At 33.9% G+C, this 27010-nt stretch overlaps 1 protein-coding gene across 1 annotated transcript in view; it reads left to right on the top strand.

Annotated features, from left to right (window-relative positions):
* LOC143227052 (uncharacterized) overlaps window positions 1–26722 on the top strand; it is a 42384-nt gene extending 15662 nt beyond the window's left edge. Inside the window, exons 2-3 of the mRNA XM_076458598.1 lie at window positions 22854–23195; window positions 26451–26722. Coding sequence (XP_076314713.1) covers window positions 22854–23170 — 317 coding nt within the window. The 3' untranslated portion in view covers window positions 23171–23195; window positions 26451–26722. The remainder of the gene's footprint in view (window positions 1–22853; window positions 23196–26450) is intronic.
* The last annotated feature ends 288 nt before the right edge of the window (window positions 26723–27010 follow it).

A 27010-nucleotide genomic window follows, 5' to 3' on the forward strand; every position in this document is an offset into this window, starting at 1 on the left:
ACTCAATAATCTTCTACATATTTAATGAATAGTCGAGAATTTCGCAATGCACATTTAACAGTATAAGTTACATGCATTTCTAAACACACATTTAACTGAAACAAACATAGATATTAAAATAAATATATAATAGTAAAGTAGGGCACATTTTATTTTTCAATAATAACCTTACCATCAGCATCCTTTGAGCACCCAGTCTACACTTGAACATGGCCCGGCATGGCCAGGTGGGTTTAGGCGTTAGACTCGTAATCTGAGGGTCACGGGTTCGAATCCCCATCCATCCCACCAAACATACTCGTCCTTTCAGCCGTGGGGGCGTTATAATGTGACGGTCAATCCCACTATTCGTTAGTAAAAGAGTAGCCCAAGAGTTGGCTGTGGGTGGTGATGACTAGCTGCCTTCCCTCCAGTCTTACACTCCTAAATTATGGACGGCTAGCACAGATAGCCCTCGAGTAGCTTTGTGCAAAATTTAAAAAAACAACAAAAAACAAGATAAGCCAGTGTTATAAAATCCAGATATTCGATAGGTAGATAAGTTATAACTGCAATATGTGTACGTGTTCCATTTAAGAAAGTTAGGCTGAAACTTTACCGTACTAAATACTGTCAATAAAAATATTTGTAATGTCATACTACGACCTAACATTGGACTTTTAAAAAAAAAAACAACAACTTTGATAAGGTTTCAATATGTTGTCGTACAAAATGTCTGTCAAAGTATATTTACATCCGTCTTTGTTTACATTCGTTGAAAGAAAGTGTACGCGTATGCTCAATTAGATACTGGAGTGCGTCCGCATTTTCAGGACAGGCAAAAACAGAGTATTATTATAACAGAGAATTTGCGAGAGTTGGGCTAATACATTAAATATATTAGAGACATTCCTAATACATCAGTTTCGATTTTTTGGTTATTACTTGATATCATTTTGTGTGTTTTTGTTTTCTTGTAGCAAAGCCACATGGGACTATCTGCTAACTCCACTGAGAGGAATCGAACCCTTGATTATAGTGTTGTAATTCCGTAGGCTTAGCGCTGTACCAGCATGAAACAAGTAAAACTGTAGATCGATTTGTTACTTTACACGCAGCTAAAAACAAAGAAGAATAGCGATTAAACTTGCATTATTTGTTATCCTTCTTCTAGGGGCCCGGCATGGCCTAGCGCGTTAAGGCGTGCGCTTCGTAATCTGAGGGTCGCGGGTTCGCGCCGGAGTCGCGCCAAACATGCTCGCCCTCCCAGCCGTGGGGGCGTTGTAATGTTACGGCCAATCCCACTATTCGCTGGTAAAAGAGTAGCCCAAGAGTTGGCGGTGGGTGGTGATGACTAGCTGCCTTCCCTCTAGTCTTACACTGCTAAATTAGGGACGGCTAGCACAGATAGCCCTCGAGTAGCTTTGTGCGAAATTCTAAAAAACAAACAAACAACCTTCTTCTAGTGTAACTCCTAACCTTATAAATATTATAATATTGGTAAATTATACATTGACTGGAATAAGAACTGAATACAATTGTATGTAAATACTTTGCTGTAGTAGAGCCCTCCAGTGATTAACATAAGAACTAAATACGGATTTATGTAATTGCCTCTCTACAGTAGAGCCTTCTAATGGCTTAGTAGTAAGAAAGTCTGTGGACTTATAATGTTAAAAACCGGGTTTCGATGCCCATGGTAGGCCCAACACAGTTAGCTCATTGTGAATCTTTGTGTTTAAAGATAAAACAATCAAACAGAAATTATAGAAACTAGTGGTTAGAATAAACATTTATCAATGAATTTTATTTGCTAAATGTAACTGTTTCGAATTGAATTTTCAATTAGAAAGCCAATGTTGGTTGATTAACATTTCACGTAAAACTACCTGAGGGCTATTTGCGCTAGCCGTCTTTAATTTTAAAGTGATAGTCTAGAGTACAGGCAGCTAAGCCAGTCTTGCCAACTCTTTGGCTACTCTTTCCCAACAAAGAGTGGGATTGATCGTTACATTATAACGCTTCCATGGCTGAATAAATGAATTTCTGTAGTAGAATCCGAGCCTTCAGGTCGACAGTCGAGTGTTCTCGCCACCAGGTCATTTAAGACCCAGAAAGAACCAACATATCACGAACCACTCAGACTAAAGTGTGAGACTTAACACAGTATTAAAGAAAGAAAACAGTTTAAAACTCTCGTAGAACGTTAAGTAAGTGTTTGTACAATTAATTTATTTCAATCAGTAATTTCAGAATTTGACACCCAAAAATCATAACATCAAACATTTTTCGATTAATAAGTGTCTATTTTTTTATAATTTTTGTGTGCGGAAGATAACTATGAGCTTCGGTGCTCAACGCTTACCTTTGCTTACGAGTGTTGACTATTTATACCTTTTTTTTCTGTCCAAATGTTCCTCAAAGCAATTAGTTTAGATGTCAAGTGTAGACAAAAAAGTAACGCAGCGAAATAACAACAGTGCTTGCAATTCTCTTCTGTACAGATAGATTTTCGCCTTCTCACATCAATACGTCCTCTTGTAATCTTATTGAATTTATCAGAGATAAAAGGTTCTAGTTCAAACTTCCACTTTAGGACTGTACAAGACGGAATGTGCTATAGATGAAGAATAACAGCTCTTACAAAATAAAGTAATATCAAGATGAATAAGGTAAGTCCATGGTCCAGCTGTCATTTTAATTCATCTCGACCCTTATCGTACATAGCTAGATCTCTCCGAAAGTCACTAACATTTGCTTCTTGTTGTTGTTTTGAATTAAGCACAAAGCTACACAATGGGCTATCTGTGCTCTGCCCACCACGAGTATTGAAACCCGGTTTTTAGCGTTTTAAGTCTGCAGACATACCGCTGAGCCACTGGGGGGAAACATTAGCTTACAACAAAAAAAAAAGCTATTACATAAAATGTAAAGAATTAAAATGAGTTAGAACAAAGAGTGAGCAAGAAGAAGTTAAACCTAAAGTCGGCAATGATTTTTCACTGGTGTTTGTTTGTTTGTTTTGAATTTGGGCCTGGCATGGCCAAGCGTGTTAAGACGTTTGACTCGTAATCCGAGAGTCGCGGGTTTGAACCCCTTTCGCACCAAACATGCAAAGTGGTCTTGGTGCCTGGTATTAAAATTACTTTATATTATTCTAGCATTTCTGTATTTAAAGAGCTAATGTTGCAATATAAATACTAATTTAAGATGGGTTAAGGCGTTCGACTTGTAATCTGAGGGTCGCAAGTTCGAATCCCTGTCGCACCAAACATGATCGCCCTTTCAGCCGTGGGGGCGTTATAATGTTGTTTCAGCCAATCCCACTATTCATTGGTATAAGAGTAGCCCAAGAGTTGGCGGTGGGTGGTGATGACTAGCTGCTTTCCCTCTAGTCTTACACTGCTAAATTAGGGACAGCTAGCACAGATAGCCCTCGAGTAGCTTTGCGTGAAATTCAAGAAACAAAATAAAATTACGTGTTGTACACTTAGAGTACTAATGTATACATCACTAAATCGTATTCAAACGTTTCGGATTAAACTCTACGAATCTCGTATGCTTCTGTTATCAAGGAATCATTCAGGAAAATTAGTACACATTGCATCTGATGGCTGGCGAGCGCTTTTGTTTTTTATAAATAATTATTTTAATACAAAATTCATCGTAGATTTACATTGTTTTAAAATTTAGTTGTGTAACATAATGATGATTTTTTTCGAATTAGTTTATTCATATAAGTATCATCTTGTTTTTATGTTTAAAATAAACTTCAGTAAAAAAGAAGAAAAAAAGATGAATACGACAGAAATATGCAGTAAAACTGACTAAACAGTATTTGTTGAAAACAAGCTTTAAAATCATGAAACAATCTATGAAAACATACATCTTATTTGAATTTTTCCTGAATGGTAACGTGAGAAACTTCAATTTTTAAGCAAAACTATATTTTTTCGTGCCCCTTGAGTAATTCATATTTGACGTGTTTGGGCGAGGTGTTTTCTCTTTAAACGTCCACACTGTTTGTAGTGGAAACAAAGTTTCCATACAAAATCTGAAGTGAAACATGACAGAAATACAAACCAAACTTGAATAGAATTTGTGCAAATGGAAATGAAACTTTGATTTGACATTTTACAAACTATGTATTTATAACGTATCGGTGACGAAGTTGGCGTGTTTTAAAATTATTCGTAACTCTTTCTTATCTCGCTTGAAATGTTACAGTAAATATATTAGTTTTAATTTTTCAAATAATATTAATATTTCCGGTTCAACTTGTTTTCAGTTTCTAATAAGCGTTGCTCTTTTGGCATCTATATATATACTATACTATATACTATATATATGTACATCTATATATATACTATACTATATACTATATATATGTACATCTATATATATACTATACTATATACTATATATATGTATATAGTATATATACTTGTTGTGTTCATTTTGTCTCTAATATTTCCCATCTTCCTACTATGTATAATTAGACATCTCACGTTGTAGCTAAACTTCCCTATATCCCCCTTTTACATAAATCTATACAGATCTTCCATTTGTTACTGATATTTCCCGTCTCGCTCTTGTATTCATATATATTCAATTGTTTAACACCAATGGTACATTATGTCTTCTTCCTGTATATACAGATATGTTATTTTGTGGCTAACATTATCCCTATAGCTAGTATATTCACTTATATAAATCATTTTGTGGCTAACATTGTCCATCTAGCTACTATATTTACTCAGATAAATCATTTTGTGGTTAACATTGTCCATCTAGCTACTATAATTACTCAGATAAATCATTTTGTGGCTAATATTGCCCATCTAGCTACTATATTTACTCAGATAAATCATTTTGTGGTTAACATTGTCCATCTAGCGACTATAATTACTCAGATAAATCATTTTGTGGCTAATATTGCCCATCTAGCTACTATATTTACTCAGATAAATCATTTTGTGGTTAACATTGTCCATCTAGCTACTATAATTACTCAGATAAATCATTTTGTGGCTAATATTGCCCATCTAGCTACTATATTTACTCAGATAAATCATTTTGTGGTTAACATTGTCCATCTAGCTACTATAATTACTCAGATAAATCATTTTGTGGCTAACATTGCTCATCTAGCTACTATAATTACTCAGATAAATCATTTTGTGGCTAATATTGCCCATCTAGCTACTATATTTACTCAGATAAATCATTTTGTGGTTAACATTGTCCATCTAGCGACTATATTTACTCGGATAAATCATTTTGTGGCTAACATTAGCTACTATAATTACTCAGATAAATCATTTTGTGGCTAACATTGTCCATCTGGCTACTATATTTATTCAGATATTTCACTTTGTGGCCAACGTTGTTCATCTAGCTGCCATATTTACTCAGATGTTTCACTTTGTGGCCAACGTTGTCCATCTAGCTGCCATATTTACTCAGATATATCGTTCTGTGGTTAACATTGCAACCTGGAAGTATATGTTGCCATCATCGTAGTTAGGAAGAAAGGTAGAAGCTTTTTGGCGAAACGTTAGCATATTGGTCAAACTAAAAAAAAATGGCTACAGCATCAGTGTGTGAAACTACGACGTGTGAAAGATGAGGTGTTAACATCATCACGAAGTGAGCCCACAGTCACGGAAAACTTCAGAAAGTTTCAAATTTATGAAATTTCTATTGGTCAAATTAGTGTTTCACTGTCAATTTCAAGATATTTTAAAAATTTTAGCAAATGAATGTATAGCATTAGTAAACACAGATATCTCTGTGATAATGTTAGCAAACACACACGTGTTTATGATAATGTTTGTAAACACAGATGTGTTTATGATAATATTGGTAAACAAATATTTCTATGATAATATTAGGAAACATAGATATGTCTATGATAGTATTAGTAAACACAGATATGTCGACGATAATGTTAGTAAATACAGATATGTTTATGATAACGTTAGTAAACACGGATTTGTATATGATAATATTAGTAAACACAGATATGCCTACAATAAGGTTACTAATAAATTCAGTAATTTATATATCGAAATTGTTAAATAAATATTTAAATTGGAATTTTTCAATAAAACATACATTTCATTTTGAAGGAATAACCCTTCAGTTTCCATGTAAAAATATCCCAAATATGGTACAGTGTTTAGTCTTCACACCTTGCTAGATGCAACAGGTTTAGTGGACAATTATACTTTATTCGTCATGAACAGGATTCTTCTATTATGTTTTAAAAACCGGATTCATTCAGTTTTGCTAAAAATCCAACAACCTCTTCTTTACCAGTAACGGCTTTTAAACGTCTTGTAGAGTATAACACCTTTTCAAGACTTTAAATCTACACGTCCATTTTTAAAAACACTTGTTTATTGCAATAACGAAGCATTATAGTACAGCGACCAATATTAGCTTAAGCTCTTATTAGAAGTTGTTGTCGTTGTTTTGAATTAAGCACAAAGCTACATAATGAGCTATCTGTGCTCTGCCCACTACAGGTATCAAAATACGGTTTTAGAGTTGTAAGTCCGTAGACATACCGCTGAGCCACTGGGGGTCCACTAAAAGTTAATGCAAGTTATTTAGCGGTTCATTAAATGACATAACACAACGCTATTAGTTAAGTTACGTTTTTCCTATTATTATTGTGAGCTTTACTGAATCTTATATCGTATACTTTTCAGCTTTAAGGTTAGTTAAAGTTTAATTTTACACGCCTGCTCATGTGTAGTTTAAAGTGAAAGGGCATATTTTAAGTCAGATTAGACCTGCGAGACACAACTAATAGCAAGTTTAGTATATTATTTTTATTATATTTAATTTGTCCCATAGTGGCACAGCGGTATGTTTGCGGATTCGTACTGCTAAAAACTGGGTTTTGATACCCGAGGTGGACAGAGCACAGATAGCTCATGACGTAACTTTGTGCTTAATTCCTAACAAAAACCATTTAACTTGGATATATCTGAATTATACCCAGCGCCTCCAAGCGCAGTTTTGGCCGGCATGGCCAAGCGTGTTAAGATGTGCGACTCGTAATCTGAGGGTCACGTGTTCGCATCCCCGTCGCGCCAAATATGCTCGCCCTTTCAGCCGTGGGGGTGTTATAATGTGACAGTCAATCCCACTATTCGTGGGTAAAAGAGTAGCCCAAGAGTTGGCGGTGGGTGGTGATGACTAGCTGCCTTCCCTCTAGTCTTACACTGCGAAATTAGGGACGGCTAGCATAGATAGCCCTCTATAGCTAAAGTGTAGTGTGTTTGTTTGTTTGTTTTTTAATTTCGCACAAAGCTACTCGAGGGCTGTCTGAAGTAGGCTAATTGCTATATTGCCTGCAGACGATCAAACCCCACATTTCAGCATTGTAAGCTCTTGGACTTACCACTGACCCATCGGAGGACTGTTTAATATTACCTTCATTATCATGATTAGTTAGAAGGTTTAGAATAGCTACTGTGATAATTATACAACTCACTTTGCATTGATAACTTAGTATACGGATTTATGTCTAACAGGGTCTCCTAAGCTGAGCTCACTTTAGGATTACGTCCGAAAGTACTGCTAACAGCACTAATACCCAACCGAAGAAATAATAAATTCTAATCTTTATAAGAACATTAGAACAGTATATTTAACTAGTTATATTCGTTACAGCGTTATATCTGCGGACTTATACTTGATACAGGGGTTTTGATACCTGTGGTAGGCAGAACACACATAGTCCTTTGTGAACTTTTGCATTTTTATAACAAACAAGTACTAGGTTGCATTTTAGTTCTGATATACACTGGTAACTTGTTTTGACCATAAGTTAACATTAATTAGCATATCTAAGAACATCGTTTTGTGTAATCGTATCGAATAGACCATGTGACAAAATGAGAAACATTAATCCTATTGTTTTAATAATACACAGTCTCTGTTGTGACGGTCTGATGTAACAAAACATGTGACATTAACATGTATTTCAGTATTTATCGCACAGTATGTAAGGTTGCGATATTGGTGATTCTTAACAACGTGGTAATACTAATTAAGGCTCAACAGTACTGCACTTATAAGCTCACTTAAGCCTAGCGATCTTTACACTAATATAAAGAACATAATTAAAGCGCCGCACTACATCAAACACATACACAAATCTAATGCTTCCTACCCTTATATACAGGATTACTTAATATCATTATAATCATTACCAAAAAACTTAAGAAGAAAATTATCGATCGTATCCTGGTTAAACATCACAAACTAGCTGATACAACCAGACCAGGAATTGAATGAAAAACACTGTATACTCTCTAAATCAACCACGACTTCTATTCCTTTTAGTTTAGGATGAAACTTAACATTAAGCACAATTCCTGTTCTTTTAACACGTTCTGTGTCTTGAGATTAATGTTGACATTACCACGTGATGACTGGATTCTTCACTCAGTAAAAAACAAAGCGAATCAGCTTGATCAGCGTTCGATGTCTCTAATGAACGACAAATTAATGTGTCAGTTCAATTTAAGACACCGACAGTAAAGACCATTTTGTTTACAGTGAGGCAGAACATTTTTATTTGTTCACTCTGTAATTACTGTTGTAACTTTTGTGCATTTGTTTATTTGAGGGACGAACTAGGCAGTTTCTCCACTTTTTTACTAGTTTCTTGAAGGTGCTAGTTACAAGAGATAAATAACGCAATAATAAAGCATAACCCCCACTTGCACAACGGGCAAGCCTGCGGACTTAAAATGTTAGAAAGCAGGTTTTGATACCTGTGGCGGACACAACGCAGATAGCCCATTGAATGAGTTTGTGTTCAACTACAAACAAATAATAAAGCAACAGATCAGTTATATATTCAACTTCAAACAACCAAGTGGTGTCTACAGCCACTTCAACTACAAATAAACATAATACTTTGTTTCTTTTGTTACCTAATTTATATAAAGTAATGCAAAACTCAGTTTTAAATATTTTTACTAAACGACTAATTTCATGAATCTAAAATTCATCTCTTCCTGTGAAAGTTTATACTTGATGGTGGTCAAAATACGATTTCTCTTCCTGAGGACGTTGATGCTCCTACGTTGTTTTTGGTTAGATATTTGGCTCATTTGTTAAAAATAAAATTGTGCTAATTTTATAGTTTTACGAATATATATGTTAGACAAAAACAGAATGTATGACTTTATGCATTTGTAGTAATATTAAAGTTTTAACACTCGTTTGTTTTCCGCTCAACAGGGGTGTGAGGTATGTTTACGAACTTACACTAAAACTCCAGAGGTTTCATCCTAGATAGCTCATTATGTAGCTCTGCAGTTAACTCTGAAGCTGTCGTTTTTTGATATGACTTTTAATGTTTTATAGTTCACACTATTTTTTTTTAAATTCAGATGTTCAACACTTACGAGTTAACACAGCAAAAATATTTTAGGCCTAGCAATTATTAAAACGTTTCATATATTTCTTTGTCAAGAAATTTCTATTCTTAATCATTTCTACCCAATACACCGTAATATGTGAGAGTGTAACAACTGTGGTATTAAAGTAAAGTTCTTGATTTTCTACCCAATATATTTGAAAAATAAAAACAGTAACAATGAAGCACCTGTTCTTGGATTAACATGCTCGAAATACTAATAACCTTCGGATTCCTTTCATATATAATAATATATTAAGGGACAAAGAGTCTGAAATTTAAAAATAACAACGATAATTCAGATTTTCCACAAATGTAATTTAAAAATAACAACGATAATCCAGATTTTCCACAAATGTAATTTAAAAATAACAACGATAATCCAGATTTTCCACAAATGTAATTTCGCGCAAAACTATTCAAGGGTGATCTGCAAAATCATAGACCAGAGGGAATGCGACTTGTCAACACCACTCATCGTTAGCTTCTTACCAACGAATAGTGGGATTGACTGTAACATAGTAACGTCCCCATGGCTGAAAGAGTTCAGTGAAGGAACTCGATCCCGCTACCTGCAAATTACCCTTACCACCAAGCTATGCCAGGCCAAATAGGAATTGTTCGTAGTGGTATGTTGATGTAGTAAGTTATTATCATTGGCTTCTGATCAGATATAAATTTTGTTAGAAGACGGAAAAACAAGGACACTTGTTAATTAAAATCTATTATCAAATATCAGTTCTAAAAAACAGTTTTGTAAAAAAAGTGCGAAAAATAATTCGTTTCACACAACTAAACACCATCAGCTTTTTATACGTCTACACATAGAACTAAATCAAATGTTGAGGATGTTTTAAAAAGCAATAATTGAAAAGGGTGATTGAACACCACTCGTGAGATTTTTATGTGACTTAGTAGAAGCTTTGTTTAAAGATGATTATTTTCATTACCTTTTGTAAACATTCATGGTAGTTTGTGTAGCGTGTGTGACTTGTGTCTGATTTCAAACAGATAGAGATAAATGGTTTTAATAAAAAGGTTAGTTGACCAACAGCTGTTGTTAAAATCCCCGGAAGCTCCAATGAAATAAGGCTCAAAATAAAAAAAAAAACAAATATCATTTATGTGTTTGTTTGTTAGGTGTTACGCACCAAGCTACCAATCAGGCTATCTGTTTTGTATTTATCTCGAGCATCGAAACCTGGTTTGTAGGGGTGTTAGCCCCTCAGACTCATTCTTGAGCCACTAAGGGCTCCATTTGTGTGTGTGCTTGTAACTTATCATATGATAGAAATATTGAAATGCAGCTCTCATGTTTAAAAATATATCACTGTTTTATGTGTACTTTGTATCACAGCTAACATCCAACATTATTTCTACACGTATTTACATTGTAACGTGACCTTAAACAAAAGAATAAAAATAATGAAACCGAAGCCTAACAAGAAGTTGTTAATACAGTCATACAATTTCGTTTGGGGGTTATCAATTAGTTTTCAAACCTTCAAACTGGTTATATGTTAAAGATTCTAGAATAATCGAAAGTCAAACAAAGAACTCACTTTGTGTACAGTTCTATGTGGAAAAATGTAGAGTAAAAACATGTTTTTACTCTCAGAACTTGCGTAGTACTTTGGACAATCACTTAAATCAATTAGAATCAAAAGAAGGATTATAAAGTACGTATCTGTTTATTGTACGCCGAACTCGAGACACTCAATATGAAATAAATCTTTTCAATAACTAAGCATTATGCACGTTTCAGTAAATTTCAATGGACTTCATCGTTTTTTATATGCAATATTGAAAGATCTAACGTTCTAATAATAATTTTTTGTGGCACAAATTAAGAAAGGAGATAGACATGCGTGTAGGCTGTCTTGTTAATACAAACTAACGAATATTTGTTTTAACAGCTCAATGATTTCAATAAGTGCAGTTGAAGATTAGGTTCTTAGATTGGTAAAAACAAGATAATATTTAGATCTCTCTTGCTAATCGTTTAACAAAGAAAAAACTAATAAAATTACAACAAAGTTTTGATAGAAAAATCAAAATATTACAAATTGACAATGTACAATATGTTTCAACATTACTGTTAAAATAGTTTATAAAGACTGAAAGACGGTAGTTCATGCTTAAATATATCGATTAATTTTATTTTTCTAATCTAATCTGTTTAAAATGAAATACTGGCTACTAGAAAAAAAAACACGACTTTTTATTTTCTTTCTGTGTACTTCATTTACAAGTTGTGCTCGTGAAAATATTTATTTTAATTATGAAGGATATCAGGTTTAAGGGTATGTTTTTTCATTGTTCAAACAAAATGTTTCGAAATCAGTATCCAAAAAAACACCCATTAATTTTAAATCCAGTGATGCCTAAATTATAAACCGTAAATTCCATCAAGAATTAAAAAAATGTAGAAATTAATATAGATTTTTCCAAGGATTTCCATTAATACACGAAGTAACTGTAATATAACTACAAAATATTTGAGCTTCAGTAATGATGTAAACATGAGAAAGTTACATGATTAAATGATACGATATTCTGTTAAAAACAAATGTAGTTGGCTGGTAACCGAATGCCTTTAATGTAATGATACAAACTAAGAATTCTAGCCTGTAATATAAAGAAGTTACAAAAATATATATTTATCTTGTTCAAACCGTAGGGATTTAGGTAATATGCAAACATATGAAATATAGTTCCTGTTTTATGGCGGTAACATGAAATAACACATTTAATTTTTAATGTTGAGTTATTCGTGTTTTTGTTCTTTTTAATACTTTTACAGAACTCTGTGGTAAACAACATTTGTGTTTTAATTTTCGATGCATTACCAAAATAAACTAAGTAAAATGTTTAAAAGTACAAAAATATTAATAAATGTGTTATGATGAAAAAAGAGTGATTGGAAACAATCTTGTATTTAATTTGTAAACAAATGAAAAATGTTTATATGAACTAAACTGTCAATATAATTGCTCGGTTTTATTTTGAGACAATCATTTAGTTAATAAACTTACTGGCAAAATATGTATATTAATATAAGCCTGTCAAAAAATTATGAGAAACCACAGCCCATCAAACTTGAATATTCCAAAATACATTTGCAAATTTACCACCCGTAAATAGACCAAATAAAAATAAAGGTTCTTCTAACTTCAGGAAAGCAAGGTATATCCTGAACAATATCTCCTTCACCTAAAGAATCTCTTACCAGTATCGATCCTGGTTTCAGAATTCATTGATTGTAGATATTTTCTAATAACATGAATTACATTATCACAATAGTATTCTTAAAATGACATGAATTACATTATCACAATAGTATTCTTAAAATAACATGAATTACATTATCACAATAGTATTCTTAAAATGACATGAATTACATTATCACAATAGTATTCTTAAAATAACATGAATTACATTATCACAATAGTATTCTTAAAATGACATGAATTACATTATCACAATAGTATTCTTAAAATAACATGAATTACATTATCACAATAGTATTCTTAAAATGACATGAATTACATTATCACAATAGTATTCTTAAAATGACATGAATTACATTATCACAATAGTATTCTTAAAATAACATGAATTACATTATCACAATAGTATTCTTAAAATGACATGAATTACATTATCACAATAGTATTCTTAAAATGACATGAATTACATTATCACAATAGTATTCTTAAAATAACATGAATTACATTATCACAATAGTATTCTTAAAATGACATTTCTTGTAAACACTGGATCATTGTTTAAAACTTCTCTTCTTAATAAGCGTCAAAATAATTTCACTATTTGTTAAATAAATTCTCAATATACAGGGTGGCCCGTAAGTCCCTACCCACCCATCCATATATTTTATGTATCCAGTGTATCTGTGTGCTGTCCCTCATTCTCGCTGCATAATATTATACGACGCCATGTTCTGTGAGACATTTTCCCCAACATAGCAGGGGTTATTGTTCCAAATGCCGCGGTAACAGCTGCCTTCAACTCATCATTAGTATTATAACGTTGTTTGGACACAACATACTCTTCAAAAAAACAAACGCAAAAGGCAAAATATGAGACAAATTGTTAACAAGTTTATTCCGGGTAGTTCTGTATGACATGTGTGAAACTTTGCACATTCACTGCTGAATATCAAAAGTCTGCAAAGGCGAAGTCCACGCTCACTAGGTGAAGTTCAATGTCACTCAACGTCAATAACGAGTATGCCCCCCGTGAGCATCAATAACTGCTTGGCATCTCCTGCCCATGGAAGCGATGAGATGACGAATCATATCCTGTAGAATGGCTGTCCACTCAGCCTGCAAAGCTGCTGCAAGCTGAGGTAGAGTCTGCGGTTCAGGTTGTCGCCGTCGCAGTCGTCGGTCCAACTCGTCCCAAAGATGTTCGATGGGGTTTAAATTTGGTGATCTGGAGGGCCAGGGAAGAACGTTGATGTTGTGGTGTCTCAAGAAGACAGTGGTGAGTCGGGCTGTGTGAGGACGGGCATTGCCATGTTGAAAAACGTCGTTGACGTTCACCATGATGGGTTACACATGGGACCTAAGAATCTCGTAGACGGTTGCGTACGGTCTGATCGGAAATCCTACGCAGCCCTGGTATGGTTGAGGCAGTAGACGTCGCAGAGGTGGTCCTATCCCGAAGGTGACGTAACCGGATGTTGCGATCTTGTGCAGGCGTGGTCACACGAGGTCTGTCAGATCGTGGACGGTCACGAGTTGATCCATGTTGTTGGTGACGATTCTATAGCCTTGTGATGGTGCTTGGGTGGACATTCACAGCTCTGGCAACATCTGATCGAGATTCGCCTGCTTTCAATCGACCAATGGCGTTGTTGCGTTGTGCTTCAGTCAGTCTTGGCGTAACTGTATTGCGTGTCGGTGGCTTAACGCTGAGCTATGGAAATCGAAAACCCGTCACTTTTATAGGGATTTTGCACATGTTGCACTTGCAGAACATACAGATCTCTCAAACAAATTTATTGGACACGCATGCGTTTTGGCGAAAAATCCGATGTTTTCCTCCGTTTTCAAAGTGCACGACTTTTATTGTCATTTTGGTCTGATAATCAGTGCCTTAACACGTGTAACATCACATGCTCTGAGCTTTTAACGTTATTACATATATTTTTCTTTAAAACAACAAAAATATCCCTTTTGCGTTTCTTTTTTTGAAGAGTATATATGGATGGGTAGGGACTTACGGGCCACCCTGTACACAAAATCTCTTCTTGACAGGATTTTATATGCCTGAAAAGTGCCGAAATTTAGGAGTTATTTACGACTACTTTTGGCAATTGAATTCAATTTAAATGGAAACAGACAATGAAAAGAGGAAGTATTATGAGAGAAAAAAAGTGGAATTGCACTCATGCAACTTACAAAATTCAGAGAAAGTCACCTTGACCAACATTTAGCTTTTAAGGTTATGTTATATAATAAGTTATTATAAAATAACCGAACGTCAAACAACTCACTTTGTAAATCTGTGTGGAGAACAAGACACCCCAGTGAATTAGCGGTACACCTGTGACTTTATAACGCTAAAAATTGGGTTTTGATCCATTGCAAAACTTTGTGCTTTAAAACAACATAAGATAATAGGTAGGTAAACAAATTTTATTAACGGTGAAACATACTACATCTTTGGACCGAACATTGAACCGTCTTCTTTAGTTATGGTGAAGAAGACAGAACACACCAAAAATGGTCAACAATATTAAAATATACATAGCTATAAAAAATTAACCTAACAGAAAACTGTTCATTTCAGTCCATAATGCAGGCACGTCTTTCAAATATATATAAACCACGACCTTAAGCCTAAATATAACACAGAAACTTGCTATTTGATGTTGATTATTCTGGTATCTATGCCACTTATAATTTATTCTACGTTTTTTCAACTCATGATTATATCTTCGTATCTCATTACTTCCTTATTTACTAATAAATTGCATCTCACATTAAAAATGTTTAGGTTTATGTGCGGTTAAGTTTTGTCTTAAGGAGAAGACCCACTTGACATTTTTGCATTGTATCTTATCTTGTTGTGCCCATATGAACTGTAATCCTTTTATGAATTTACAAGATAGGTTCTTTCATTCGTATCATGACATTGTTAACTAACTGTATACTGTTTGTTTGAAATTAAGCACAAAGCTACACAATGGGCTATCTATATTCAGTCCACCATGGGTATCGAAACCAGGTTTCTACCATTGTAAGTTCACAGACACATTGTTGTGCCAGTGGGGGGACAACTAACTATATAATTGTATTTACTTTTTCAGTCGAATCGTGGGTAATCTGTACATTGTCCAAATTTTCTAGAACTATCCAAAACACTTTGAACAAGAAGGGATCTCGTAATCTAAGGAACACAGGATCGAAACTTAGTACCAAACGTACTCGTTCTTTCAGTTGTGAGGGCATTATAAGATAACAATAAACTTCTCTGATCATTAGTAACGAATTGTCCAAGAGTTGGCAGTGGGTGCTGTCGGCCAGTTGCTTTATAGGTGGTCTGTAGTTAAATATCAAGTACGGTGACAGATACCCTTTGTAACTTTGCCATAACCAATCACACAAATAAGAAAGCAATTTAAGTGAAAATAAAATGATACTTTTAAAAGCAGATTTTGAAAGAATCTTTTACTTCAAGCTTTAAACTAGGTGCCACTTTTAACGCTCTGCTAAAAAGGTCCAAATTTTACAATTAACGTAGCTTTGTTTGCAAAATGCTATATTTCAGACATTAAAGATTTAAATTCACACCTGAATAAAGCTCACTAAAATCTAATCATTTGGCTATATATGTTGTGCCCTTCTAGGGAATCGAGCCTAGAAATTTAGAGTTATAATCCCTCAGACTTATTACTGAGCTATCAAGGAGTCTAATGTTGTTTGAGATCAGTTTAAAAGTATCATATGTGTTTAGTCTTCAAGATCTATGATTACCTTGTTGTAGTTTATGCTTTTAACCTCAACTTTCTAGAAACGTATATCGGTATATAGGTGGAAGGAAGTTCAATGTAACGTGAAGGGCATGGTCTTAATGTCTGGTGCTTTCCCCAAAGTTTAAAAATCATATAAATAGCAGGTCGAGCTAAATGAGTTAACAAGTCTGATATCAGCTACTATGTTATCACTTCTCACAATTTTGTCTGTTTATCTCTTACTATCAGCGAGTAAGTTAGTAAGTGCTATGAATGCTGAGTTTGGTTCGACAAACAATTTGTTTCTTTCTGCAGAGAGCTGCACAGTGGGCTATCGTTTCTGTACTTAGTGCAAGAATGAAACCCAGATATTTGGCTTTATACTTCCACTATGTTATATTTGAGCCATAGAGTGGAACTAAACAAAAAAAAACAGAAATACAAATTTAAAATCCAATTTATATTAGACGCAGTTTAATAGTGAAGTTAGGCCTCTCAGTGAGCATCGTTGACGCTAACGTGTTACTTGTAGTTATCCTAAAGAAAACTAAACTTTCCATTGTTCTTTCTTATTAAATATACCAAAATAACTCGACCAACAAAAGAAACCACTACAACAATATGCTTGTCCCCGAGCAGCACGTTTTAAAAACTGTTTTTTAACCCCTAAACTTAACTGTTATTTTGAATAGTTTTTGACTTGACCCCAATCAGCTCAGCGGTATGTCTGTGGATTTATAACGTTATAAACCGGGCTTTGATGCTTGTAGTTGCAGAGCACAGATAGCCCATTGTATAGCTTTGTGCTTAATTATAAATAAATGAAAATTTATTTTACTTATTTCATTGTATCTTTCTCGAATATTATCGTTTGTCAAACTTTGCCTTCTCTCCCGCCGACCACTTTTCTCTGACTCCATTTTCAAAATTCTAAAATTAACTTTCCTTCCCAAGTAACCTAATGCAAAACTTAAATGTCCATGATGATAATATTATGCAAAGAGGAATACCATTATCCCGAAACACCCGAATTGAGGAAAATCCTACTTGCCTTTAAAACTAATTCCCTTCAACGATATAAATAGAACAAAAAAGGTAGATCTTTCCTTTGTGTAATCTATGAATGAATTAGTCAATATGCGACTAAGACTTTATGAAAATATACGTAACTGAATTTTCCTCAGTTATGGATGATAAAAGTATTCTTTTAGTACGAACTGTAGCACACTTTGAGAACAGAATATATGAATGTTTATAAGATATTCATTTTAACATACAGCAGCAGATCCCAGAAATAGTTTGAAGATAAATTTATCACGGAGGATACGATACATGGACAGACGTTTTTATGTTTTGAATATTTTTGATCAACTTGAATCCTTCTATGAAAAGTTCCAGAATTTTAGTTCTTTATATCCATTTCATAGTTTTAGCTCTTATAACTATCGATACGACCGTCCTAGTCTTTTTAAATATTACTTCTAATATATATATTTTTCTAAACAATATATGCATCACACTGTTTATGAGTGTACTATTTTGATGGTAACATAAAAGCTGCCCGGCATGGCCAGGTGGTTAAAGTACTCGACTCGTAATCCGAGGGTCGCGGGTTCGAAATCCATTTCAGAGTTTTAGCTCTTATAACTATCGATACGACCGTCCTAGTCTTTTTAAATATTACTTCTAATATATATATTTTTCGAAACAATATATGCATCACACTGTTTATGAGTGTACTATTTTGATGGTAACATAAAAGCTGCCCGGCATGGCCAGGTGGTTAAAGTACTCGACTCGTAATCCGCGGGTTCGAATCCCTCTTACACTAAATATGCTCACCCTTTCAGCCGTGGGAGCATTATAATGTGACGCGTCTTTGCAATGACGTGTATTAAACCATTAATTTTTAGAGTGCACATTCAAGACATGTTAACTATCAGGTCATGCTTGTTCCTAGATGAGAAAGATAAACAAGCTTCAAACGTTTGCTGTTTTTATATTTTAGCGCAAATCTACTCAATGGACCAGATGCGATCCTGCGGTAAGTCTGAGGTCTTACGATGTTAAAAATCTGGTTTCGATCCTTATGGTGGATACATCACAAACAGCCTATTTGTAGGTTTGTGTTTGTCAACAAAGAAGCAAAAATAAATTACCTTCAGTCTTTTGTGTAGAAAAGCAAAATATATTTAATGTAGGACTGAAGAGAGCTTTTTAATGGTAAGCAACTTCGACTATCTTATTATTATGACGGTTTTATTACAACACACGTTCGAATCAGGAAGCACCACACTAGGTTATACAAGTGTTTATTTAACTGAACAAACAAAAACACGTATTTTAATTATCTAAACTTCTGGGTACAGAGAATCTCTCATCAAATGGAGAATTCATTTACAGGTGGTAACTTTTGACCATAAACATAGATTCAAACGTGACAGATCTTGAATGACTAATAATTTATAGTTGCTTGAGTTAGACCAACGAGTAAAATGCACATATGTGAAGTAAATTTTATGAAATACTTAGGCTAAAAAGATGTGAATAAATATATCAATTTCAATAATTACTGATAATGTTGAAAGAGTAATTAAGACAAGAGGGTGGTTTGTGTACTTGTGAAATTTCGTACAAAGTAATTTGAAGGCTATCTGCGCTAGTTATTCATAATTTTGAAACTATAGGCAATTAATCAATTACATTCACTACCCTTCTGCCACTCTTTATTAATAGTGCGATATAACATCCTTACGGTTGAAAGATCGACCATTTTTATTTTTAAAAAACTCAACATTTCTTACAAAGTTTAAAATATAAAAAGAGAGCTCTAGAATATAAATTTCAGAACCATCATGTTACATAAAACGTTTCCTTATTCATAATAAGGTTTTCACAGCCAGAACAGGTCTTAAAAGTGCAACATTTATCACTAAAGATTTTAAATTTTGTCAAGAATGGAACACTCTCAGAAACTGTGACTTTTGTTTGCTTATTTATAGTTACTGAAATATAGAAAAATGAGAAAAACGAAAAGTTTATCATGATTATATTTACACAGTATTGGAGTGTTAAATTCTTCCGCAGAAGGCATTGTGTTTTAAATATGTATCCATCTAGAATAAAATACTTTCAAATACAAAGCTGTGCATTATTCTTTATTCTGCTCGACCTTTTTGTTTCATTTCATAGGAACTCGCCTTTAATTCCCTCTTTTTGTATGTGTGACAGTTCAGATAAGACTCTTCTGTGCATAAAAAGACTCTTTTGCACACGACTCACGATATAATATTCATGAACATTTCAATCTTCATCTAGACTTTGTTTCTCAAAGAATGTTCTCTACCAGTCATATGGTAACCATAAACAATGGTTAGCTGCTGGGTTTAACTTACAATATTCAGTTTAGTTTATTTTTAAATAAACGCAGTACGACGACATAGTGGTTGCATCGAAGGATGAAGAAAAACTATGAATATTTTTTACTTCAATTACATTCTAAGTATGGAAGCAAATAAAACACATTTTAGAACAGAACAACCAACTCTATGAGTTTGTTGAACTCAGAACGATACGACAAAAGTATTTTTAATTTGACTAACAATAACACGACTATCTTTTCTACAATATACTTTAAAAGAGCTGATTCGTGTTCATAAGATCTTTTTTTCTTTCCCCCGGCATTGTCTCATGTGGCATACAAACGTAACTTGTTTTATTTTAACATTACTTGCATCTAAGGTCGTGAACATGAAAATATGAAAATTCTGGGTTCGATTCCCTGCAGTGAAAAGAGCGCAGATAGCCTAATGTATAGCTTTAAGCTGAAACAAACAACAACCATTACTTTTAAAGTACTTAGTGAATCAGAGGTAAAAAACTGTTTATTCAGTGAATATTTAACTTCTTCTAAAGAAAGTAGCGCTAATTACATTACAAGGATAAACGTAATCCTGTTTCTTAAAGCGTCAGACAAAATAACATCCACATTACCCTTACATTTACTTTTCATGAGAAATACGTGAAGTTGAAAGTACTGAATAAGATAGTATATTGAGAAACACCTAACACGACCTTTATAAATATCTAAGTAGCTTATTTATCGCGTAGTCTTGACTGCTGCACTACAAAACAAAGATCTCCGATAGCAAGTACATTAAAGCTTATTGAATTTGAAAGTATTATGCCTGTTTACTTTGTAAATGTAAGAAAAATGTTCTGTTGTTAAGCTATAACATAACGTCTTTTGTCTCGAGAAAACCAACACGTAAATTTTTATTATAGCAGACGGTTTAATATATTTATCTTAAAACATTATGTAAAAAAGTATGGAGTTGGGCGTGAATAGTGGTTAATGTGCCTTTAATTCCAAGAACTCATAGATCGCATTCTGCTGCTGTAATATCTCTGCTCTAAACTCTAGGCTCGTGGGTACGCTTTAAGAATGATGGAAAAATCCCATTAGAATGGTAATGGGTGTTGTTTGCTAGCTTTCCCCCGTCTGTCGTTAAGAGTTAAACACGGCTATGCATAGATAGCACTTTGAATAGCTTTGTGCAAAATATTGAAATTATCACGAGGAAGAAACAAATTAGAAACAGAGAATTATTGTTACCGTAATGTTACATATTACAATTTGAAATAACCCGAAACTGAATTAAATCATAATTTAAATTTACAAATTAATTAAATGTCAATACATATCACACTTCTCATGTCTTCCCACAAAACAATACATAGAATTTTCTTTCTTAAAATAAATATATTTTAGTATACACACAACAATACAATTTATAATAACAGTTATTACAAATAATGATTTATATACAAAAGTTTTACAAACAATATTGAGTCTTCTAACTGATCCGGAACTTCCTTGATATCCTGTTGAGAATTCACGATGAGCGAATTAATTTCCATTTGATATCGGTATAACTTACTTAACGGAAAGCTAGCTAGCTCTTCGCTGATCACACGCCGATTACAAGTTTAGTTTTTTACTGATGAAAGTATGTCATGTTTTAGTAAAGATATTGACGTACGATGTTAATCCGCTGAAGTTAAACGCTTTGTAATGTTAAAAATCTATAAACGTTCCTTGTCAAATATCTGTAGTTTCCCGATTAAAAAGTGTTAATCACAATTATAGCTTCCAAGGTTTATAGTACACCAATTATAGCAAACGAATAACATATACTATCTCACTGTGACTTGCTTCGCTATTTTTATAGGCGAGTTTCTAGAAATTTCACCCTGCACAACAATACTGGCGTTTACATATACATACATTGTTGATTCTTACACCCAATAATCTTCTACAACTTTAATATATAGGCAAGGAATTCGCCATACAGATTTATCATTATAAGTTAGAGCATTTCTAAATAAAAATTTAACTTACACAAACTTCGATATTAAAATGAATATGTAATAATGAATCCGTAACAATAACAATTGCAGAAATGCAAGATATCGCATGTACCCGGACACTTCATCTAAATAGCATTCATTCATTTATTATAAGATATCTTCAGGATAAATGGGCGTATTTAGATTACCTTTAGCATTTTTTTCTAGACTTCTACTCTGAGAAAACTCGATTGAATCTGTGTCATTAAGGTACAAACTTAGAGGAGCTGACACTACGCAGCACTACAATCGCGCAAGATGTACCTTTCAGTTTTGTTGTTTACTATTAAGCACAAAGCTACGCAAAAGGCTGTTTGTGCTCTGCCCACCACGAGGTATCGAAACCCAGCTTCTAGGAGTATAAGTGCGTAGAAATACGGCTGTATCACTGAGGGGCTTTAGTTTTGTGCTCAGCAAATGGTGATAGGGTTCTTGCAGGCTAAGTATTGGAATGAAGACATTTCTGTTATAATTTTTGTTTGTTTGTTTGAAGTTAAGCACAAAGTTACACAATGGGCTATCTGTGCTCTGTTCACCATATGTATCAAAAGAAGCAAAGTGTTGAAGAAAAAAAAAGTCCCCCGGTATGACAGCGGCAAGTCTTCTAATTAATAACGCTAAAACCAGAGGTTCAATTCCAGTCGGTGAACACATCAGATAGCCTGATGTGGCTTTGCTATAAGAAAACACACACACTTATAAAACATTCCAAGGAATTAATGAGACAAAATATTTTTTTAAAACCAAAGTGTCAGTTGTGAATCAAATTTCAAAGTGCTTTTTTAATGAATTCCATAACTCACGTGAACTGGTTCAAAGTTTCTTGTGTATATCTCAAACCTCTTTTTCGTTAAAAACTGTATCACACTTGATCAACCAGGAGTCTCCCGTGTCTAAAGCATGCAATTGTCGTTACTATACAATTAACTAAAGGAAAAGGTACTGGTTAATTTGAGATTATTCTGAAGTTGACAAATTAAACTTTTATTTTTTTAAATATCATGCATATTTGTTTATTTTTTAATTTCATTTTGACAGTTGCTACGTCACACAGAGTACTCGACACCGATCTAGCAGCGGATCAAGTGGTGGGAACTTTGTTCGATCGGTTATTTCCGGAGTTCCCAGAGAAAACTCCTTATTTCCACAAAACTAGTCCTCACGGGGATATTCCAGTCATGAATGACGTGATGGTTCCTGAAGAGCTTGTAGAAGACCGCCATGTACCAGAAGGGAAAAAAAACAACGCTGTGTGGTATGCTCATAAAGAACAAAGAAAAAGAGGCCCCGGATGTATGAGAAAATGCATAGCGCAAGGCATCCTCCACCCTGTCCAATGCCATTCTTTGTGCTAATAAATAGTTTCTTTCAGTAAAACAGGTAACGTATAAATTATTGTTTAGGACAATTAACATTACGCTTCAATAAACAAAAATATTTCTCTGCTTGACTAACACACCAGTGAAATTTCAGGTTCACTTCTAATATTTGTATAATATGAATATATTAATTAAATAAACAACTATTATGCAAATTCAATATATAAGAAGTCAGGTGCTTTATTAAGTATTTTCTATAGTTCGACCTAGCGGGACCGGTGTAGTCTAGTGTTTCCTGACTGTGAATCCTAGTCTTTATAATTCGCATCCTGTCGCCGCAAAATCTCGCTTCATGCTTTCAAGACGTAGATGCACTATAAGAGTAACTGTTATAACCCATTATTCTATCAAGCAAGGGAAGTCCAAGGGTTAACAATGAGCGCTACTGACTAGTTGCCTTCCTTGTAAAATTTTAGTCTATTATCTAAAAAAATAGGAAGGCTATGAGCAGATAGCCCTTATATAAATAAGTACCCCCCCCCCGATATAACAAAAATATAAATATAGCGTTTAAAATTGCAAGTATGCATTAGGGAACATTTTATTAAAAATCTATGGATAAAACAAAAGTAAGTTGGAATGGATACGATAATATTAAATACCATAACATAATAGTTAAGTTTACATTAGAACAAATGTTGCATTATTATATTTTTCAATAGGCTTAGAGCCCTGCTAAAACTTTCACTTTAAAACAAAAGGAAACTTCTCAATTAGTCAAGTACCAATAATAAAGCTCATTAACCGAACCTAACATTAAGTAATCCATAAAACTGTTGTTACCTCATTCATAAGTTTTAATAATGCCTTGGATGCTAGACAGTAAGTGTATAAGCCAAAGTAAACATAAAAACCTCAAACAGTAGGACAGTCAGATCACACAGTTCACTAACAGATTTTGTACTAACTGGAGTGTGTTGGTTTAGGAGGGCTTTTCCGGGTACAATTTAACAATGAAAATAATATAGCAAAATCACAAAAATATGGGTAGCTTAAATCTCACTTGTTTAACAAGCAAAAAATAGAAATGGGTAATCAAATATCAAGTGAAAATTATGTAAAGGAAATAATCTTCTGCGAATAACACATTTTTTAGTATTCTAAAATAATAGCTGGCTTACCATAAATTAGAATATTAAGAAAACGTAATAATTAATTTTGATATACCATTGGTTAGTTTTATGAATATCACAAAGCAGTAGAGGTCACAGGAGCTAAAATTTAAAACCTAGTATTTCATATCTGAAACTATGTTGTACGAAAGTGACATTTATCTTGCTGTCCATAACTTTCAAAGGGTAGTTTAGATTATTTATTCAGTATCTTCTTGTTTTCAATTGTTCAGGTATTTCTGACGTCTCACACCGGTAACTTCCCCAATAACGGGAAAAATTTAACTTAATCTAGTAAAAGTGCCCGTCCCCAGTGACACGAAAAGTTTAAGTTAATCTATCAATTTAAATTATTTCATGGACTTTATAAAAGTTAATTGTGTTTCATTCTTGGTCTCACTCAGAACTAAAGCTCAGAGCTACTTCTACTGCCGCCTGGCATGGCCAAGCGCGTAAGGCGTGCGACTCGTAATCCGAGGGTCGCGGGTTCGCACCCGCGTCGCGCTAAACATGCTCGCCCTCCCAGCCGTGGGGTGTATAATGTGACAGTCAATCCCACTATTCGTTGGTAAAAAGAGTAGCCCAAGAGTTGGCGGTGGGTGGTGATGACTAGCTGCCTTCCCTCTAGTCTTACACTGCTAAATTAGGGACGGCTAGCACAGATAGCCCTCGAGTAGCTTTGTGCGAAATTCCAAAAACAAAACAAACTTCTACTGCCCACCACGAAAAGTAATTGCTAAGCCTTTTAGTTATGCTAAAAAGACGCTCAAAAATAACATACTGTAAATTTTTATTTTTATTCTTTAAGTTACTTTACATCTTGAAATGTGAATGATAGTATATAGCATGATTAATTCCTAATAATTTAGTGTAAAATATCTTGTGAAATAACATTTGGCATAAATATTATTCAAACTTCTTCTTATGTCATTTCAAAACGTGCGCAGTTTTTCAAATTTACCGCGGGAAGCGGACACTATAAACTGTTGTCAGACGAACACTCGAATAAACACCACGGTTCACAATATGTATAATACTGTCGTAATCTTTGAGATTGTACAGCGCTTCACGCAGTAGGCGCGATTGTTTCTGTTTGGAGGTAAAGTTATGTATTTACTTTGAGTAATTTAAAAGTACTGTTATCTTGCAGAATGTTTAAGTTTAGTGAAATACGTATCAAGCTTATACCATTTATTTGTACTCAATGAACAGTTGCGTTAAAAAATATACACGCAATGGATTAATTTTTGTTACATAATTTCGTGTGTCGATTGCAGTGTAAATTAATTTCACTTATTCTGTAAATACAAGTCGGCTGCGACAAGAAAGTTTCTTTAGTATTTAAGCTCAGCCTCAAATCTTTTATGTTCGATACTGAGTTACATAATTAAATGCCACTAGCATATAAACTTTAAAAATGCGAGTTACTACTACTGAAAGTGAGCCCATAGTCCTCCAGTTAAGAAAATCGCGAAGTAGGGTCCGTCTGAATATATGGAAGAAATACAATATTATAGGGTACCTGAAAGTGCGTGGCGAAACAACATACGAATTAACGCGAAAACAGGTTTTAGTCGGGCAAACTTAAAACTACGTATAACTATTTATAATTAGGTGGATATGGGAACAATGGACGCAGTAAACCTTATACCTTGCCACGCAAAGTACGACTCAGGTTGTTGTCAAAATTAATAGTAAGTTTACTTCTCTTATATACTCAATAAAATTTACAATGAATTACCCATTTTGTAATGGTTTTTTAAGAATAATGTTCCTCGGGGGTGGGGTTGACCTCGGAGCGATCCCGGCTCCAGAGTTTCAAGAACATATTTCATTAAGTGTACAATTGTTTCAATAAATCTAAGTCCTGCCTGTTCTAACTATTCGTTCGATACAAACTGACTTCCAAACATTAAATCAAGTATTCCCATCAGTATAAATACAGTAAAGACAGTAAGAAGTCTGTAGTTATGCTGTAGTTATGTCTTAAGCTCGCGCCTACTTGGACAACCAGTGAGAAATCAAACTATCAAAATCGGCTACATATAGCCCAATAATATATAATGCTTATCTAAAGACTGCTAATTTGAAATATAACAAAGCCACACATTAAAAAAAAATTAATAGATGTCTTTCATTTCTAGGATTCCTTTGGAAAACAGCTGAAGGAACAGTCAACAGTAACCAATCACCTAGAAGATCCCAGTAAAAAAACAACAAAAAACAGAATTATCAACGTTGGATTAAGCCTGATATGTAGATATGCTATTGATACAATTAATTTATGACATAGTGTCAACTGCGAACGTCAATTTTAAACTAAATTAATATAATTTGATTTCCCTTTTTGTTTTAGTATTAAAAGATGGTATAACGTAAACGAAGCATATATAACGTAATAAAAACCTGTATAACATTTCCTGACTTTTTCGAACTTCATTATGGATTATACCTGAACTCTGAAAGAAAAGTTGAAAGATTTAAAATTCCGACAGCAGAATAATCAATCGTATTGACAAAATTTCAAACTCAAATTATTCTTGTCTGAAGCACTTGCGTAAGTTTCCTTCAAACACGACATTTGTTGCCTTAAAATGTAGAACAAACTGGGTCCAACAATTCTGAAACTTCCGACAACTAAACTAGTTATGATTGAGGTTGTTATCGCCTTCATTGTAGTTTAATATTACACAGGTTCCTGATC

Source organism: Tachypleus tridentatus, chromosome 9 (assembly GCF_004210375.1).
Source record: "Tachypleus tridentatus isolate NWPU-2018 chromosome 9, ASM421037v1, whole genome shotgun sequence".
NCBI classification, from domain to species: Eukaryota; Metazoa; Arthropoda; class Merostomata; order Xiphosura; family Limulidae; genus Tachypleus; species Tachypleus tridentatus.